General features: G+C 33.5%; 1 protein-coding gene across 1 annotated transcript; it reads right to left on the reverse strand.

Annotated features, from left to right (window-relative positions):
• Positions 1–5,519: 5,519 nt before the first annotated feature.
• LOC143068203 (uncharacterized) lies at positions 5,520–8,989 on the reverse strand. Its single transcript, XM_076242071.1, has 3 exons — positions 8,885–8,989; positions 6,395–7,667; positions 5,520–5,969 (listed from the first exon to the last, which is right to left on the reverse strand). The coding sequence occupies exons 2-3, from the start codon at positions 7,665–7,667 to the stop codon at positions 5,950–5,952; spliced, it is 1,293 nt and encodes a 430-aa protein (XP_076098186.1). The 5' UTR covers positions 8,885–8,989; the 3' UTR covers positions 5,520–5,949.
• Between the last annotated feature and the right edge of the window lie 11,470 nt (positions 8,990–20,459).

Here is a 20,459-nt window from a genome sequence, read left to right on the forward strand (position 1 = left end):
TCAAAAATTTGTCAAAGTCTAAAGCCCAAAATTACAGCAAAAACTAGATATCATTGAGATGGGAGCCATCTCTGTGGGCCCCGCTGTCAATAACGTGGGGTAAATAAGTTGTATGGATAATCTGATATGAAGCATTATTTGAAGTTATTACATAGTCTCATGTGTGATTTTGATCTAAGATTTTAAGTTAAAACTGATAAATATTCTCATCTTACTTTCATAGTATAATAGTGATATGACTGCATGATGTGAACTCATTGTTTACTACTCTAAGGTGACTTCTGGATATATGGATTGATATTTGAACAATATGTTTAAAGGTGCTGCCCAATTGATATTTGTCACATATTTTTAGAATTATGCCTTCAATATATTATGACCCACCAAGTATAAAGTATGAAATATTAATGGTTCTCGAGAGGTAGAGCAGACACAATTTGTTAAGAACAACGAACGGATGGACAGACCGACAGACTGATCTTAGACCTAGGATGCATACATTATGACACATTCTCTTGTGTTGGTTAATATATATGTTAAGTTGAAAATGTTTGTCAGGTATAAAGTATGAAATAATAACAGCTGTCCTCTCAAAATATAATGTGGATCAAATTTGTTAGCGATGGACAGACCAACAGACAGACAGACCTTTGACCTAGGAAGTGGTACATACATCATGACACACCCTCTGGTGTTGGTTAAAATGGATGTCAAGTATAATATTTGAAATCATAACGGTTCTCAAGATATAGAGCGGACACAATCTTCACCACAGGACACAAGGTTGTCAACTGAAACCAAAGTTTTTTTGACGTTGACCTTTGACCTAGGAAGTTGTACATACATCATGACACGCCCTCTGGTGGTGGTTAAAATGTATGACAAGTATATACTTTGAAATCATAACGATTATCTAGATATGGAGCGGACACGATCTTCACCACAGGACACAGGATTGTCAACTCGAAACCAAAGTTTTTGACCTTGACCTTTGACCTAGGAAGTTGTACATACATCATGACACACCCTCTGGTGGTTGTTAAAATGGATGTCAAGTATAAACTTTGAAATCATAATGGTTATCTAGATATGGAGCGGACACGATCTTCACCACAGGACACGGGGTTGTCAACTGAAACCAAAGTTTTTGACCTTGACCTTTGACCTAGGAAGTTGTACATACAACATGACACACCCTCTGGTGTTGGTTAATAATCATGTTAAGTATTAAGTATGAAATCATAACGGTTCTCTAGATATGGAGCGGACACGAAAGTGTTACGGACGGACAGACGGACGGACAGACTGATCACTATAGGGCGACCCGCCGTCGGCGGGGCCCTAATTAGCCGAGCAAAACAAAACTTAAGCTTGATCTGTAACTCATCCAAAAATCAGCCCAATATCTGAAGGCGTTTAGAAAAAAACTCCGTATAACGGTTTGTTGCGGAATGACGGAATTACGGAATGACAGAATTACGGAATCACGGAAAGACGGAATTACGGACAAGGGTAAAACTATATGACACCGACAACTTCGTTGCGGGGTCATAAATAAAAAAGACAACCTTGAATGGCCAAAGTCCCATAACTCTTGGAAAGCATTGATCAAACAAAATGATCATGATAGCATAATGGTCTGGTCAACTACAGATGATGATAAACTTGAAATCAATTGAACATATGATCTTCAATAACTTAAGAGAAGTGTTCTCAATGTACCTTTATGGTGAAATGGAACAAAAATGAAAAAAGACCCATAATAACTTAGGCAAACAATAACAAGTACAAATAACGATTAAGATTGTGAATGGAATGCTTCACACGATGAAAAACAGACATCTTTCGGGTGTTTGAATAAAGAATGAGTAGCGTTCACAATGTGTCAGTATGCCAAAGTAGGTACCAAACAGTCCGAAAATTCTCAGATCATTAAAATGTTGTTGAATCAAAAAGGGAGTATAGTATGGTCATTTATGAATCTTAGGTTTTAAGTAGGATCATAATATCACAACGGTCTGGTTAACTACATATGATGTCAAACTATCATCACTTATGTCTAGTTAAAGGGCAAGATGAAGCCCGTCTCAAAAGAGGGACGAAAGATACCAAAGGGACAATCAAACTCTTAAATCTAAAACAAACTGACAACGCCATGGCTTAAAATGAAAAAGACAAACAAACAACAGCACACATGACACAACATAGAAAACTAAAGAATAAACAACACGAACCCCATCAAAAAACTAGGGGTGATATCAGGTGCTCCGGGAGGGTAAGCTCAAGCTCAATCTGCATTAAAGACCTATTGATGGACTATTTTCTGAATAATCAATATTAGTCAAAAATATATTTAAAGTATTGTCACTCTAACATGATCACAATTGATCAAAACACTTAGTACTAACTAGAGTAGGAGTGTTTAAATCATGTCTAAATACAATGTATGCCACACATTTTTCCAATCTAAATGGCAGTATTTCATAGTCAAGTGTCCTTGAAAAACAAAACATTCTTACCAAGAATGAACGATATCGTAAAAATTATATTAATCAAGTAGTGCATTTAGGGCGAACCTCAGATAATAGATAATCTATTATTTTGTATACGCCGCGGTGCTTTGGGGCCAAAAAGTAAATATGAATTATGATATTGAACAATATTTTTTTACTGAGAAAAAATGAAATCTTATTTTGCTAACTTACTTGCCTTAATCGGTTATTATAAACAGATCTTAACACCTTTATTTACCTTTATTTGAAAAGACCTTCTGAGTTTGTTCTGAATATTTTGGTCCGTCTTTTGTCTCTGAAATGTCGCGTTTGTTTCACAACATGTTGTTAAATTATTTGGAGCATGAAATCAAATAGTTTTTGCGCCTGTCAAACACTCTATTCAACTCAACACTTTTTCATATCGAATTATGTTCCCGGGTATCATTTTTCCTGTTATCACCAAACAACAATAAAAGCTTTCGTTGTTTGTTTTCCAAAGAAGGCGTTACTTTCTCATAAAGATCTAGAGATCAATTAATTGGATCGAAGTGGTCCGGCACATGCAGTTATTTTCCTTTTTTGTGTTTTTCATTAAAAATATGGTGGTGTAACCATAAGGCATATATAGACCTAGAGATTTAGTGTCTTTTGGCATGATATCCTGGTCCGTGAGCAGGAAACTGAGGTCAAGGTCAAAAGTATAGGTCAAGTGTAATCAATTTGGTTGATATTGCAACTGCTCAGAAACTCTTACAATTATAGTAGACAAAAAAAATCTATTGTTGAAATCTTTGGGTTCAAAAAACCCGTTATGATTATTTTCCTCAAAGAATAATGATTGCTGACCCAACAGACATATCACATGACCGCTACTGATGAACACAATTGAAGAAAAAATCTTTTAGGAAAGCACTGTAAGAGGAAAATAGCTAACACGTATCAAGTTTTAACGAAAAATAAATATGAGAAATTTACTGTTTTTCAAACAAATATGACAAATTTAAACTTCAAAAAAGACAAAATGGATTTAAATAGCATATTTGATATCAAAAGTGTGTTTTTCAGTACTAGCCTACATTCGGAGCATGCTCCTTCTTAGACCAACTGACTTATCAATTATGAATTCCAGATATAAGCTCAGTAGAGATTTATAAGTAGTTTTATCAAATACTGACAGTAATTTGTTCCTAACAAAATTGTGTATCGAAAAATGGCCTAAATCTGTGCAGAGTATACTACATGTTTTCAGTGCCACACAGAACATGTTTTTTTTTTTAGAAAAAAAATTACTTGCGGTTATTTAGATTTCGTTATTTCATTGAAAAAGATTTATACATTATTTTCTAGGTTATATTACAACATCATAAAATTTTGATAACTGTTTAATACTTATATTTTAAGAATCAACTTCTATCAACACAAGGACACCATTTAAGTCAAACAACTCTGTGACGTCGTTTCAGTATGGCTTACTTCAATGGCCGACTTGCTTGGAAAACACCCTGACGAATACGATTTCGGACAGTTTGATTTAAGCTGTTGTTGGCTTTTAAATGTTCAGACACCAGATAATTTATTTATGCACAAAGATTTCGAAAACTAATAAAAACTGATGTAACGTGAGTTATTTTTACTAGTAATTAATGTACGAGTGTGTAAACTCAAATTTCCACCCTCTGTCTTTTCACTATTGTTTCTTTAATTATATGTGTGAACTATTTTTTCCTGAATTTACGTAAAAGTATAGAAGAAAAACAAAGAGTGCATTTTATTTTCTACAGGGTATAATATGAATCTTTATTTGTGCAATACACCTTTTATTTGTATGGCAAATTTTAACTACGAAGAATTAACTTCCGACCTCAGCCTCAAATACGACAATTGAAAATGAACAGACAACATCGTGGAGGTAGAAAGTAGACGGACCAAAACAGATCAACCATTAGACTACTGTAACAAATTAATACAACGAGGGTTCAATTTATGTTAATAAAATATTGTTTAAACTATAAAATTAAACTATATTTCTCCTGTCCTAGTTTTTTAAGAGTCTTTTTTTTTTTGTCGTGTATACATTCACAGTATCCTTATTTTCGTATTTGTCTCGACCACTGCTGGGTGCATGAAATCATGTTTAATGTGTGATAAGCTAAAATATTTAAAACTTAAAGGTTTGTTCATCCCGGGGATAGAAAACCTGAGTCGTATTTAGTACATTTCTAAAATGTCTGGTTCCAACGCTCATCAAATCCGTATTTCATTTGGTCCTATCCTATTAAGTCTTTTTTGAATCGAGCACAACACATGTCTAATTCTAAACGCGCAAAACAAATTAGAAGCCTGGTATCTTTGTTGAGGTTACTTTCTGTGCATTAACGTGTTGGAGATGTATTCTCATCATCATTTGTTAGTTATGGTTTGGTTGTTCATAAGATAAGGTTGTATAGATTGTATACCACTTTACTATATCTTAATTGCTTTATTTTAAGGTCAGCGACTATTAAAACGTTTAATCCCACTGCATTTGTTTACATCTGTCATAAGTCAGTCTGAGTCTTAGTCGTTTATTGACGTTAGTGTTTTTCGTTTCTCATATAGATACGACCGTTGGTTTTCTTGTTTGAATGGTTTTCCTGTATGAATGGTTTTACACTTATGTCTAGTTATGTTTGGGGCCCTTTATAGCCTTGATGTTCAGCGTATGCCAAGGCTCTGTGTTGAATGCCGTACTTTGACTGGTTTAATTTATAAATTGTGACTTGGATCGAGAATGGTCTCAATGGCACTTATACAACATCTTCTTATATCTAAATAGGCCAAACTTTTTTTTTGTGTAAACTTATTGACCATTTAACCTTAGGTTTTATTGTATTTTAGTTGTTATTATATTTTTTTGTTAGGATAATGGTATTGGACAGTAAATATTTCAAGAATTGTTTGTAATTCTCAAATATATGCAATCATTTGTTCAAGTTAAATGTGTTGAAGTTTTAACAGATATTTTTAAAAAGTCGACACCAGGGGTTGTCTAGATCTTACAGTAAGTTCTGAGCTTTAAGTTCAAATTTAAAGACATATAAGGAACATGTCAACATAAGGTACAACAAGAAAACGAGAAGGAGATATAGCAACCCACCTAGACAAACAATTTAAATGCATTTAGAGGTTAACATAAGATCTTTGCAAATAGAAAATATTAACACTTGGAGTGCGGGTATTGGCATTGTTAACTATCAATAGTATTGTTGATTTAAATCATTGCATAATTTCTTAGCCAAAAATTAATCTCAATATATTCAGTAAAACGATGTGTTTTTTTTGTATTATTTTATTAATTTGTTAACAAAAATACATATATAATGATTTGTTGATGAGCTGTAGCTTTTAAATCCTTGGGCCGATTTCAGCGCTGCCACTCTTTGTGTCGATTGAGACCAACACTATGTTCATCGGTTTAGTATCGTCTGTATCCACCTGACAACAGAAATTCATAAATAATTATTTATTTGGTATATAAATTTGAAAACAAACTAATGCAAAAAGTACTGAAGTATTGTGTTGCTTTAAGTGTGTTCATAACTATCAATAGTAAAATGTACAATATTATATTCGATCTGTAAAATATTACACAAATGAAATAAAATTTACAGAATTGGTTCGTTCGTAGCGCTTTCCTGAATTTATCTTAATCGGAATTCGTTAGTTAAGCTTTTACGTAATTCAGTTCAGTAAAATAAAAAGAAGTGAAATAATGACTCTTCAAACAAATTACTACATTTTATTTAAATCTTTACAAAATAAGTCTAGGATTTCCAAAACGTGGTATCATGAACATCACTGATGAGACATGTTTTGTTGATTGGTTCATCAAATTGGTATCATCTAACTGTAATACTTACCAAAGGACTTGACAATTTTAACTCCTCCGAATTTTTTACCATATCCGCCATAGCTCTTTCCGTACCCTCCGAAGTTCTTTCCAAATCCTCCGAAGCTCTTTCCGAACCCTCCATATTTTTTTCCATATCCTCCGAATCTTGGTCCGAAACTACCAAAGTTTCCTCTAAATCCTCCAGATTTCTTTCCGTATCCACCAAATCTTTTACCGAAGGCTGGTCTAAATGTATTGAACCTCTTTCCGTATCCTCCAAATCCTCTATTAAAGACTGGTCCAAATGGTCCTGATTTCTGTACGTATCCTCCAAATCTTTTATTAAAGACTAATCCTGACTTCTTTCCGAATCCACCAATACCTCTATTCAAGATTGGTCCAAATGATCCTGATTTCTTTCCGAATCCACCAAATCCTTTGTTTGAGACTGGTCCAAATGATCCTGGTCCCTTTCCGAATCCACCAATGATCTTTCCTTTTCCATTTAATCCTTTAACAAAGTCTGGTGCGAAGGAACCTTTCTTTCCGAATCCACCGAAGTTCTTTCCGCTTACACTACCGAAGCTGTTTCCTCCAACAATGTCCAATTCATTGCCGATGCCATTGTTAAGTCCCCAGTCGTTACCATTGTCAATGCCGTTATGTCCCCATTCATTACCGTTGTTACCCCATTCTTGACCGTTGTTTCCCCATTCTTGACCATTGTTTCCCCATTCTTGACCGTTGTTTCCCCATTCTTGGCCGTTGTTTCCCCATTCTTGACCGTTCTGTCCCCATTCGTTACCGTTGTTTATTCCCCAATCGTTTCCGTTGTTCTGACCATTATGGACCCATTCGTTTCCATCTTGACCATTTTGTCCCCAGCTGTTGCCGTTGTCGAGACCATTGTTTCCCCATCCGTTGCCATTTTCTTGTCCGTTGTGACCCAATCCGTTGCCGTTGTCGAGACCATTGTGTCCCCATACGTTTCCGATTTCATGTCCGATTTCTCCCCATTCATTTCCATTTTCATGTCCGTTGTGTCCATTGTCATGAATGTTCTGAGACCATCCATTTCCATTATCGTGTCCGTTTTGGCCCCATCCATTGCCATTGTCAATACCGTTGTGTAACAATCCGTTGCCATGGTCAAGTCCGTTCTGGTCCCATCCGTTATCAAGTCCTTTTACACTTTTACCGCCAATTGAACCACCGATAGATCCACCATTCTTTCCACTGTTTAATCCCAAATTGGCATAAGAAACGGCCAAGCAAGCCAAGATAACTGTGAACTTCAGCATCTAACAAAGAAAAAAAAATGAAAATCCGATGAATTTCTTAAGTCAGAATAATAAAAAGATCGGGCCAAGTTTTTTGAAACGCGCGTCGACGTACACAATTGTAAGCTTATCTTGCTTGGTATGTTGATGAGGTTTTTTTTTGTACATTTATATGTTTTTGTTTATATTCCAAGTAGAAGAAAATCATTAAAAAAAATTACAAATTTTAAGATGATTTTATTGTTCATTTTAAAGCATTATTGTTCTATGTTTGGTATATATCCTTATATATAGTCAAGCTTGAAACCTAATTTTTGAATATTAAACAACTGTTTGAGACTAATATTTCAAATCTATCACGTATTTTGAAAGTATTATTAGTGAATGAAAAAACATAACTGTTTTGTCCTGCTGCTTTAATTTTCCACTTGATTTTCTTTAATTAATAACTGTTAAATTATAGGCGCTAAATACAGATCACTACAGATCGTTCATGACAATACGATAAAAATAAACAATCGTGAAAATATGTATAATACGTTTTTCTAGTGTTTCTGTGTTCACTTTGTTATTCCATAGATAAAGATGTAAAAAGTGTTTTTTATCATTGTAGGAACTTTGATATTATAACATAGTATAAAAGAAACAATAAACGACTTAGATATAACCAATGTCATAGTAAACGGCAAACAGATCCGTATGTACATGATATTTAATAAAGTACATGTATGTTGCTAGTAAAAGTCAATCCCATTCAACCTATTGTGTAGTTTGTTTTAGCACGTTTAAAATGGAATCAACTTCGAAACTCCGACAGAATGCATATAAAATTATATGTTGAAAAAGGATTAGTATATTAAATTAAATTTTAAAAGTATAGATATATATAGTCTATAAGAAAATGTGTATTCTATGTACTTATAAATTTCTATGGACAATATTTTGTCCGATAATATTAGATTAGCATTTGTAAAAATGAAAAATAGTTTCGGTAGAAATTTGGTTAGAATATTTATTCAATTCGTTGAAGAAAACAAATGGCTAAAATTTATCTAAAAAGCAGTGAAACATCTATAAACATCTTATTACCAGGGTGTAAGATTACACTTGAATTTAAGCAAAAGATCCAATGCCTTTTTAAAAATTCACCTTTTAGATAGTGGAAAATATGCGCTACCTTTTTACGAACAAATCTTAACTATTCTTATGATAACGCGTTTGTACTAAGATATACTTACAGTGTAGTTCGTTGTTCAGTCTGAGGATGGATGAATCTACTGAAGATATTACTCTATATATAGGTAAGGTCTACCCATTAATTTGACACTGAATGTTATATCATAATGGTCAATGTTGTACATAATTTTTGACAGGATAGGTGTAACTAACATGTATGATTTATCCTGTCTATGTTCTGGACATGTGAATCTGCACAAAATACACAAAAGAATTATGTAATGAAACACTTGCCCATTTTCTTATCTTTTCCATGATATTGTACACTTCATTTTTGGTAATGCATAAGATAAGACATTATTTTTTACAAGCATAAGATATCAAAGTAAAGCATAATGGAATCAGCATTCTAAACTTGTATTCTATCTTTTTTTCACGTTTAAAAAGTGAATTAATTAAGTTATGTGGACATAATAATAATTTTAGAAAATGATGCTACCAGTTGATAACCGATAAAGGCACAAAACAGTTTCCATTGCTTCAAAATTTTATATCGAAAAATATCTACTTGATTAGATTTAATCTTGATTAGTATGAAATTTGCTATTTGCATGTAGATGAAGATTGCTAATTCCCCGACGTCATATAATATTATAGATAATAATTACACCAGGAGCTCTCATGGTTCGTGAAACCAAATCCTGGTGTATATTTTGTTTTTCTTGAGATCAAAATTGATGAAACCTTTGCCCAATTCTCTGAAATCAATTTCATATTATATCATCTACCGGCCAAACTAAAAAAATTATATATTCATGGATGGATCTAGTAAACTCCTTTTCTAAAGTCACAACGGCCTTACACAAAGGGTTTACAGGTAGGATGTTTCAATGCAGTAATTTTAAACTAAAAACAGTATTTTAATGGATGTTTTTAAATGATTCGGTAGCCGTAATCATACTTCATAATGACTAAAATTAAAATGTATTATCATTTGAAACCTTATAAACAGGGAAATGTGAAAAGCGGTCTAAACCTGAGATGTATGCTATAGACTTTTTAGAAGGGTACCACAAGGCATCATACTTCGGCCTATACCTTTCGATATTTTCATCAACGATGATTTTTTTTAATTAAATAAATACTTTGTCCTACTTTGTAAATGTCGCAATTCAGCAATTTCATTAACGGAAGAAGACAGAAAGTACATGGTTTACTGTTAAACATATGTAAACTAAACCAGAGAAATCTGAAGCCATCTCTGTTCGTAATAGAACGAATGAAAAAATAGTCTTTGATCTATAGTGTAAATGGTATATCTTTATCATGTGAAATGAAGTCAAAGTACTGAGTGTTACTATTAATTTCGAATTAAATACTAATCTTTACATATTTCAAATATATGTCAACTTTACTTTCAAATAATGGTTGATACATTACCTCATTTGACAACTTTTAAAAATTACATATAAACAGTTTATGTTAAGGAAATCATGTATAAAGTGTATTGTATCCACATTTTATCCAGGGGTCTCTCGCAGCTCACATGTTTCTTTTGTTTGCTGACATTTGTGTAGTTATCTATTACTGTTATTTTTATGAGCAATTGGCTATTTGTTAAGTGCTTTATATTTTACTGTATTGTTTCTGATCTATCTTGATTTGTCCGTGCTATTAGCTGTGCTCTAGTGTTATTGTTTTTTTTATGCTGTTCGCTCGTGTATCATTTATGTTTGAATGTTTTATTGATTTGGTTTTTAGTGCTTCTTGGAGCTCCTATGTTTTTGTTTTTGTTTTTTATCATACGTGTATATGTGTGGAATTAAAATTAAATTTACTCGTTTACTTACAGTATAGAGTCAGCTTTAGGAATCATTTAACCAGTAGTAATTGATTGATTGAGAGCAAGCATGTAAGTTTCATCCCTTTAAAAACACCAGCAAAATAAAATAGATTATTTCACTCTTATCGAAAAGTGAATTGAAGTGAAAATTAGCTATGATGACTTTCAGAGCTCTTGGTTTAACACTTCTTATAAAACACTCAGTCTTGTAGACTCATGAAGGTGGCACTATTGTCCTTGGTAAGGAGCTCATCCTTTTCAGATTGTTCTTGAAACCAGGTAAAAATAACCAAAACAGGATTTGAACCTCCTCTCTTTCTATATTCAATTTAGGCAAATCTTCTCTTTATATCACTAAGTCTCCTTCTAGCAAAGCGCAAGGAAACAAACAAGTTACTGCTACATATTCAGGAAAAACAAAACATGTATCTAGCAAAACCTAAACATGTAATATTCATTCATTTAAAAAATCGTTTTAAATGAATGAAAAAATATTATTATGACAAATGGTAAGAGTTAGAATGCAGTTGAGGTTTTGCTTTAAAGATTAAAAACTTGAAGAGTAAGCAAACTTTATTCCAGTTATATATGAGAATGTAATTTTAGTGATAAAAACAAAATACTAATGGTAAGCTAGGATAAACATATTACCATATTCTGATGATACCACCAAAGATTAAATTGATAGCATGTTATACACTTGATATAACAATAATTTAGAATTATTACCAATGGGACAACTATCTATCTGAGTTTAAATGAAGTTATAATACCTCTCGCATGGTTTAAACTTTGAGATGCACCCAAACTGTATATAATATTCGGTTATAAAAGGCCATGCCATCAAAAATTTGAAATAATTCAATTAAAATAACTGCCTAATTTATGACAGAAAAATTTACGAAGAACAAAATATGCCAGCCATGAACTAACGACAACCACTGACCTAAAGGCTCCTGCCGTAGAACAGAAACATAAAGCATGTGGCGGGATTAAAAATGATTTAAAGCGTCAATTCTCTCCTATCTTGTGACAGTGGTGTCAAAACAATAAAAGATAAATAAACATTAGAAACCGAAAAAACGACAACCACTCATTTACATTATCTGTATATTTAAATTATGCAAATAATTCACTTAATAGTATAGAGCATCGTAAGAATTCTTCCATACTTCTGAAAAGTATGCCTTTTCCGTTATTAGGAGTAGGCGAGTTGGGCAAACAGTTTTAACAATTATAAACATCTGCGTTTTTGTCTTTAATAGACATCCATAGTTTGTAAAGAAGATTCTGTATTTTTCGCTTGAAGTTTGGTTCCAAATAAAGTCGTCAAAAATTTTAGCAGATATTTTATTTAAATATCCATTGATCTTAACATGACGAGCAAGGTAAGAAATGTAAAACAAAATATATATGTCAGATCTGTAACTGATTTCAGAATGCACAGGCTATAACATCGGCTCGTGTAAATGAGTGTGCAATTTCCTTGTATATTTAGGATTGTCGTTTTTTCAGATTTATTTAAAGCTTTGGTGTTCTCTTTTTTTTTTTGTCTTCGATTACCGATTTTTAACTTCCTTTTTGTATCTGTAAGCTTTTCTCTTTCAGTTTTTCAGCTCATGTAAAGCAATCAAAACAATATAGAAAATAGCTAGCGGTTCGGAAAGTTGATTATCTTCTTTATTTTGCAAATATATATAAAAAAAAATAACAGCTTGAAACAAAGGTATATACACTTATATACAATGTTTTTAATTCACATTTTACAATTATTATTTAGGATTTTACATTAAAAAATGCTGCCAAATTGAATTATTGAAATAAAAAATAGTTACACATGGGGGTTCCTTCACACTAACACAACGTGGACTGCTGTATCCCTTTTTCTTAAACATTTATTTGCGTGCATCACGGTGCGGAGCTATCAGTTTCAGTCGAAATACACGCTATCTTGAATAAATTACTTATCACGTATATATTCTGATTTCCGGTTGCATTATAATGAGGCTGAGATACAGCAACAGCTATTGGCTTAAATGAGATAAAGACTTTTCTAGTCCAGGATAAGACATCAAATGCCGGAAAAAAAGAGCAGGCTAATGTCAAGTTCGCTGATACAATTAGGTAACAAAAAGTAAGCGTCAACAATAGCTGTAGAGATGTTAAAACGTAATAAATCAATTTTCATACAAAATATAATATTTTGATACCCATGTCACATGAAAACCTCTTTGTTTGAAGATTTTCGCACGCTTTGTGTATAAAATACAGAAACATCTCGTAGTTCATAGGTGACCTGTTGAAAGGGTGGCCCTACATCATAAAATTGAGAATGGAAATGGGGAATGTGCCAAAGAGACAACAACCCGAACATAGAGCAGACAACAGCAGAAGGTCACCAACAGGTTACGTCCTCTTATATTAAATGATATCTTCCTTGTTTACTCACTTTGTCTGCAAATCAACATGATTTGTTATTGTTTAATTTGTTATAGTCCTACATATATATATGTATGAAACGCATCTACATAGGCGGATTCAGGGGAGTGGGGCCTGGCCCCCTTTCGAGGGAAAAAAAATGATTGATTATAAAGGAAATCACTGGATACACCAGATATAGTTATAAAAATAAGATGTGGATTAATTGACAACTATTCACCAAAGTTCAAATTAAAGGAATGTAAGCAACTAAAGGCAACCATACGGCCTTCGACAATGAGACAAAAATATACCATATTCCTGGTAGACCCCCCTCATGAAAAATATGAAACATTTAAATTGAGGAAACTAAAAGCCTAATTTATTACAAACCAATTTAAGAAAAACAATTGACGGACATGAAACAAGAACAACCACTGAACTACATGCGCCTGACTTGGAACATAAATAATGTGGCGGGGTTTAACATATGTTTAAAGGCGCCAACCCTCCTCTAACCTTGGACAGCGGCGAAACAATTCAACATAAGAATAAACTATAAAAATAACTCGAAAAAGGCTCAGCTCATCCGATCGATACAAAGCGAAAAACTAAAAAGACAAACCGGACGTGGCAGGATATGTTTACATCATTAAAAACAAAAAAGACACGTATCAAGATTTATATCTAGATTTCCAATGAAGGTCGATTGAAAGCACATATTGACGATAAAAGAGATGAACTGAGCTTCCCAATTGCTTTCCGATCACAGTTTCCTTGAAAGAGGGTTGCTGCATACATGGAAGATTTTAAACAAAGGTTTCCAGAGTATAAAATTGATGTCATCCTGCAAACTTTCTACGGATGCCATCACAAGTTTGTTTACTATTCACATAAGACAACGGATATGCCGCTACAACATGCGCCATTAGACATTTTTTACATCACGAACAATGTATTTTCCAAATGTGGAGCAGGATCTGTTAAACCCTTCAGGAGCAGACGAGACCACGACGTTTTTGTTTGGTTCGTGTTGTTCGACCTAGAGTTTTCTATGCTGTGTTTTTTTTTTTGTGTAGACTGTTGTTTGTTTCATTGTGGCTTTTCATTTTTAACCATGGTGTTTGTCAGTTTGTCTTCAACTTTAAGTTTTGAGTTTAGTATCTTTTTAGTATCTTCTACTTCTCTTTAAACATACAAAATCAAGATAAAAAGATATAAAAAAAAACAAGAATGTGTCCAAAGTACACGGATGCCCCACTCGCACTATCCTTTTCCATGTTCCATGGACCGTGAAATTGGGTAATAATCTAATTTGGCATTAAAATAAGAAAGATTATACTATAGGGAACATATGTACTAAGTTTCAAGTTGATTGGACTTCAATTTTATCAAAAACTACCTTGACCAAAAACTTTAACCTGAAATTCCCACTTTCATTTTCTATGTTCAGTGGACCGTGAAATTGGGGTCAAAAGTCTAATTTGGCTTTAAAATTATAAAGATCATATCATAAGCAACAAGTGTATTAAGTTTCAAGTTGATTGGACTTCAACTTCATCAAAAACTACCTTGACCAAAAACTTTAACCTGAAACTCCAACTTTCATTTTCTATGTTCAGTGGACCGTGAAATTGTGGTCAAAAGTCTAATTTGGCTTTAAAATTAGAAAGATCATATCATAAGCAACAAGTGTACTAAGTTTCAAGTTGATTGGACTTCAGCTTCATCAAAAACTACCTTGACCAAAAACTTTAACCTGAACGGACGGACGGACGCACAGACGGACGGACGGAAGAACGGACGAACGGAGCCACAGACCAGAAAACATAATGCCCCTCTACTATCGTAGGTGGGGCATAAAAACGGAATAGCATGAAGTAAAAACTAGTATTTGATAAACATCTCTTAAATATAGCAAGTATGTTTCTGAATGATATGGTGGTTAAACCCTGTGTAACTATTAACGTTGAATGAGATATAGCAATTACTAGTAATCATTTGACGTCATCGCTTTTTCCTAAAATAAAAAGTGAATGTTCAATATCATCCATATAATTTTTGAACTTTGATATTATTATCAATTCTTATTTTCGATTTTTATCTTTATCTTTATTATAAAGGGGGTTGATTCTAGTTCTATTCCCTTTAAAAGGAATTAATATCAACCTAGAACGCCAATGCACGTATTTCCATTAAAAAAGAGCACCAAACAAAATGGTAAGTTCAATGGTTTCAATAAAAATTGTGATTAGATTGAATTGGTAAACAATGCACTTTATACATATTGGTTTACACTTTTGTCTTGTTGTTCTGTCATACTAGCCATCTAGGATTTCCGATTGACATGAAACTCACTCAAATTACATGTACGCTCATCATCTCGTCATTCATGAATTATACTCTGTATCATATATCTAATCTGCTATACAATTTCCTCTATATGTTGTTTTCCTAAATAGTCACATGTTCATCTTTGGTGGCTGTTCTGGGATGTCAATACACATATTAATAATATTAAAAAAAAGTTATGAACGAACATCTTGCACTGAACAGAAAACTATAATCTGTTGAAACTTTCCAAGATGATTTCTTTGCAGATATTTCTGGTGTGTCTAATTTGATTGGTTTCTCGCGTAGAAGATAATTTTAGATTCCAAATCACAAATCTAAGATAAGATCAATTAATTATCATCCGAAAATAACATAACAGCAGTGTAAAGAACTACGCAGAGCGAGCATAACATTACAGTAGTGAGAAAAAAAACCAACGCAGAGCGAACATGAAATTACTGCATTGAAAAAGAAAACACAGAGCGAACATAAAATTACAGCAGTGTAAAAAAGAACAATGCAAAGCAAACATAACATTACAGCCGTGTAAAGAACAACGCAGGGCGAACATGACATGACATGACAGCAGTGTAAAAAAAATGCAGAGCAAACATAAAATTACAACACTGTAAAGAACAACGCAGAGCAAACATATAATATTAGTACAGTGTAAAGAACAACGTAGAGCAAACATTATATTAGTATAGTGTAAAGAACAACGCAGAGAAAACATAATATTAGTACAGCGTAAAGAACAACGCAGAGCGATCATAACATTACTGTAGTGTAAACTCACGGAACATCGCCGAGCTGCTACAAAGAGCTAACATCACCAATATAAAATAAAGAGATGTGTAATGATTGCCGAAGAGACAACTATCTAACAAATTTCAAATAAAGTTGATGTAAGCGATATGTCAACCGAACGGCCTTCAACAATGAGAAACTCCCATACTGTAGAAAATTGATAATGGAAATGGGGAATGTGCCAGAGACAACAACCCGACCATAGAGCAGACAACAGCAGAAGGTCACCAACAGGTCTTCAATGCAACGAGAAATTCTCGCACCCGAAGGCGTCCTTCAGCTGGCCCCTAAACAAATATATACTAGTTCAGTGATAATGAACGCCATACTAAACTCCAAATTGTACACAAGAAACTAAAAGTTAAAATAATACAAGACTATTAAAGGCCAGAGGCTCCTGACTTGGGACAGGCGCAAAAATGTGGCGGGGTTAAACATGTTTGTGAGATCTCAACCCTCCCCCTACACCTCTAGCCAATGCAGAAAAGGAAATAGTATAGTCAGTGTATAGTCGGTTTTATAATGCTTTGTTATGAAAAACAACTGTTCTAACACAATTCAATTGATAAACTTAACGGCCTAATTCATAACAAAATAATTTATGACAGACATTAACAAACGACCACCACTGAACTACAGGCTCATGACTTGGGACAGGCACATATAGAATGTGGCGGAGTTAATATCGACAAGATAGAACAGACATGGAATTAATGAAATTTAGACAAGTACAACAAGCAATATACAGACTCAGATACATGGGTCCCGTATGCGCCCTATGCAGCACATGGCACTTATAGAAGTGTCATGGCAACGGTCACCTTGATTTCAGATTGGCAAATTGTTGGTGTTATCATCGATACATTGATATTACTCAAACCTTTGGAATCATTTTCTCGGAATTGTGGGAGTGTACCCGACATGCAGTATTGACGGCCATCTTATAATTCATGATCAGATTAGAACCAAACTCCACAAAGAACCATAAGAATATAATTTTCAGCTTATTGATTAATTTTATGACGGACAATAATGTCATGCCAAATTTTACTCCAGTCAAATCAGTGGTTTCCAAGAAGAAAATGTCCCCCGTTGGATCCAGATAAAACATGATTATATTTAGCAATGAACCACTGAACACAGTGTAAAGTGATAGCAATCGGCTGACATATACCTGGTTCACGGTTAAAATAATTTTTCGATGTACGCGAGATAACTCTGTACGCTACAGGTATCTGAACATTCAACATGTTTCTCTTTGTTTCCAAACCCTTTTTTAAGTCTTAATAAAAAAAAAACATACATATATATTAAACAAAACAAAAAAACCAATTAAAAACCCGTTTTCCCTGTGAAGTCTTGTTAACAATTATATAATAATGGAGCGTCCTGATTTTAACACTAATTATCATTTCTATTTTTTATTTTTTCGTTCAGAGGGGAGATCAGCTATATAATATCCCCTGTTTATATAATCAAATTGAATGACAATTCAGACTTAACCAGGGTATTTCGCTCCAGTATAATTCCTACAGCATAATGTAAATCTAGTCCTTCACAAACGGACTCGCACTCATATAACCTGCTTGGTGCTCCTTTGCAAGGCGACTCTGAAGATACATGTATAAGGCACTGACCGAGAATATGAGCTTATATTCCCTGTAAGATCCCGAATAGCATATATTATATTTGTTCAATTTCAATTTTGTATATTACACACACTATTGTCATTGCTTTAAAATTTGATGATGTTATATTTTTTGGTGAAGTTCATAAGCATGTAAGATTTAATGATACCTTGATAAGAGTAAAACAGTAGTTTTAAATCTTAATTTCAAACAAATCATTTTAATTCTTTAAAAAAAGACAGATACATTTGAAGCAACTCGCAGAAAAGCTTGTTTTCCATACATAAAAACATCCATATAAAACATAGGGTGATCTCCGAGTTGCAAGGAATTCAATGGTTGTCGGTTTGTTTAAGGGTCTTTCAATAATAATTTATTGAATACGATTTTAAATTAGGTCAAACATGGATTTTAACACAATATTATCAATCATACAAGCTACATGTACCGTAAAACAGTAGAGTACACATAAACAGATTATACAGTATCATTGATATCAATTGTGAATCCAGACGAATGTTGACAGTGAAATTGATCAATACGTGACACAAATTGTTTATTACAATTGTGTTATAGTACATGACATCTGACATAATAATGGCGCATGTTTTTGTCCAGTCACTTTTTGTTCGGACATAAAATCTTGGTGGTATTTAAAATTGAAATATTAGTTGTAATTCCTCAGGGTGATCCATTGTCTACTTTACAATTGGTTGTTTAACTTATATCTTAAAATGATATCAAATTGACGACACAATTGATTTATATCACGCCGAAAATAGAAAAGTCAAGTAGGGTTTAGGTCTTTTACATACACTTTTTAACATTATTACAATGCATTTGTCGACAACATGTAAAATTACAGTTTAATTCAATAAATTTGGCACAGTGGATATTGAACCCCTACGAAAGGATTAAATTATAACTAAATTGTACTTATTCTCTCTTTTCAGTAATACTACTTCAGTTTTATGTATGGTTTTATTTTATATCTATAATTTTAAAGTTTTTGTCAACTGAACAGAGCATGCATGGTTCCATAATTAAAAATTTGCATTTGAAAAGTTAATAAAGCTGATATTATAACATTCGGCCAATTTGTATGTTGGTTTTATTCTATTTGCAAAATTAATGAGATGTATCTGCATCATCGGAAGATGTGAATTCTTACATAATTTGTATATCTTGAATAAACCTCAGCATGAGTGTTTTGATCCATCAAAAGATAAGGAAAATGTAGTTCATTTTTTAAGAAGTCCTTAAAATTCACCCTTGAATCCACATTTTATACAGATACCTCATTTGTTACTGTATGTGTATCGATATATTCTGATAAAATTAAAAAAATAAATCTATTGTCGTGACAAAATATTTTTAAGACCAAATATACATGGGGATCAAGTTACCATGTGTGTTACATTCATGACTTTAGTGCTGGAAAATTAGCTGCACTATACATTAAGCTTCCCCAGTCACACTGTCACGTTTTGGAAGCGTAGCGAAACGGGAATATACGTAACGAAGCGTATCGAAACGTAGATATCCTTTGTTCAAAACGGGATATCTACCGTAAGTTTTGAAAATCCAACAACAAACGTAGCGAAAATTGAAACGAAGTAGAAACCTAGTAATTAAATTCGTATCAAAGTTATTAATTTCCGGTCACAACAGATCGTACGATTTTTTGTCGTGGAAGATCTATAAAATAGTTGTCGTGGCACTGTCGTGCAAAATGTCAAAATAATATTTCGAGTGGTCATATCAACTACGACATGCCCACGATGGTTCCCCGGTGGGTACAAGACAGAAAAAATAATATGTGATTGTGCTGTCGTGTACTTGTCGTACGACATTCCTGCGACGATTGTTTTATTAAAATGGTCTATATTGGTACCCACGACAATGTGTTTATCGCACAGCACTTTCACGACAGCCACAAGACTGTGATACGACAAAAAATCGTAGAGCAAAAAAGGTGCATGTTCAATTTTCGTCCCACGACACACGACATCGCCACGATGCTCAAAATATCGTGCAACTGTCGTGCGATTGTAGTACGACGATCTTAGATGACCCGCGATTTGACCAAACAAAACGTAACAAAACGTGCTTACTACGTATCGAAACGTATCATGCGTGGTGGAAAAGTGGGTCTACACTTACTTATACGTAGTAAAACGTGATAAGAACGTAGTACAAACCTAGTAACTAGGTTTTAAAATAACGGGACACTTTATTCAAAACATAGCTGAAACGTAGTATTTTAAAACGTTGTAAAACGTGACAGTGTGAATGAGGCTTAAACTGCATGCTATGAACAATAGCAAAATTTCCTTTTGGAAGTTTATTTTGCATGCTTAAAATGTATCTGACTATTCAAAAAGGGTCATACTGTATGGCATTGGGACGCCCCCTTTTTTAAAATGGCTGGATCCGCCCCTGATGCCTGTCCCCAGTCAAAAGCGTGTGAATTTGACGTTGTCGTTGGTTGCTGTCTGTTATATCTGGTTTTTTTTGTGTATATTATTTTGTCATATTAAATCAGAAAGTTTGTTTTCTTGATCTAAATATTTCATATTTGAAATGAATTTGGCTCTTTTTAGGTCC

The sequence above is a fragment of the Mytilus galloprovincialis genome, chromosome 3, assembly GCF_965363235.1.
Source record: "Mytilus galloprovincialis chromosome 3, xbMytGall1.hap1.1, whole genome shotgun sequence".
Lineage (NCBI taxonomy): Eukaryota > Metazoa > Mollusca > Bivalvia > Mytilida > Mytilidae > Mytilus > Mytilus galloprovincialis.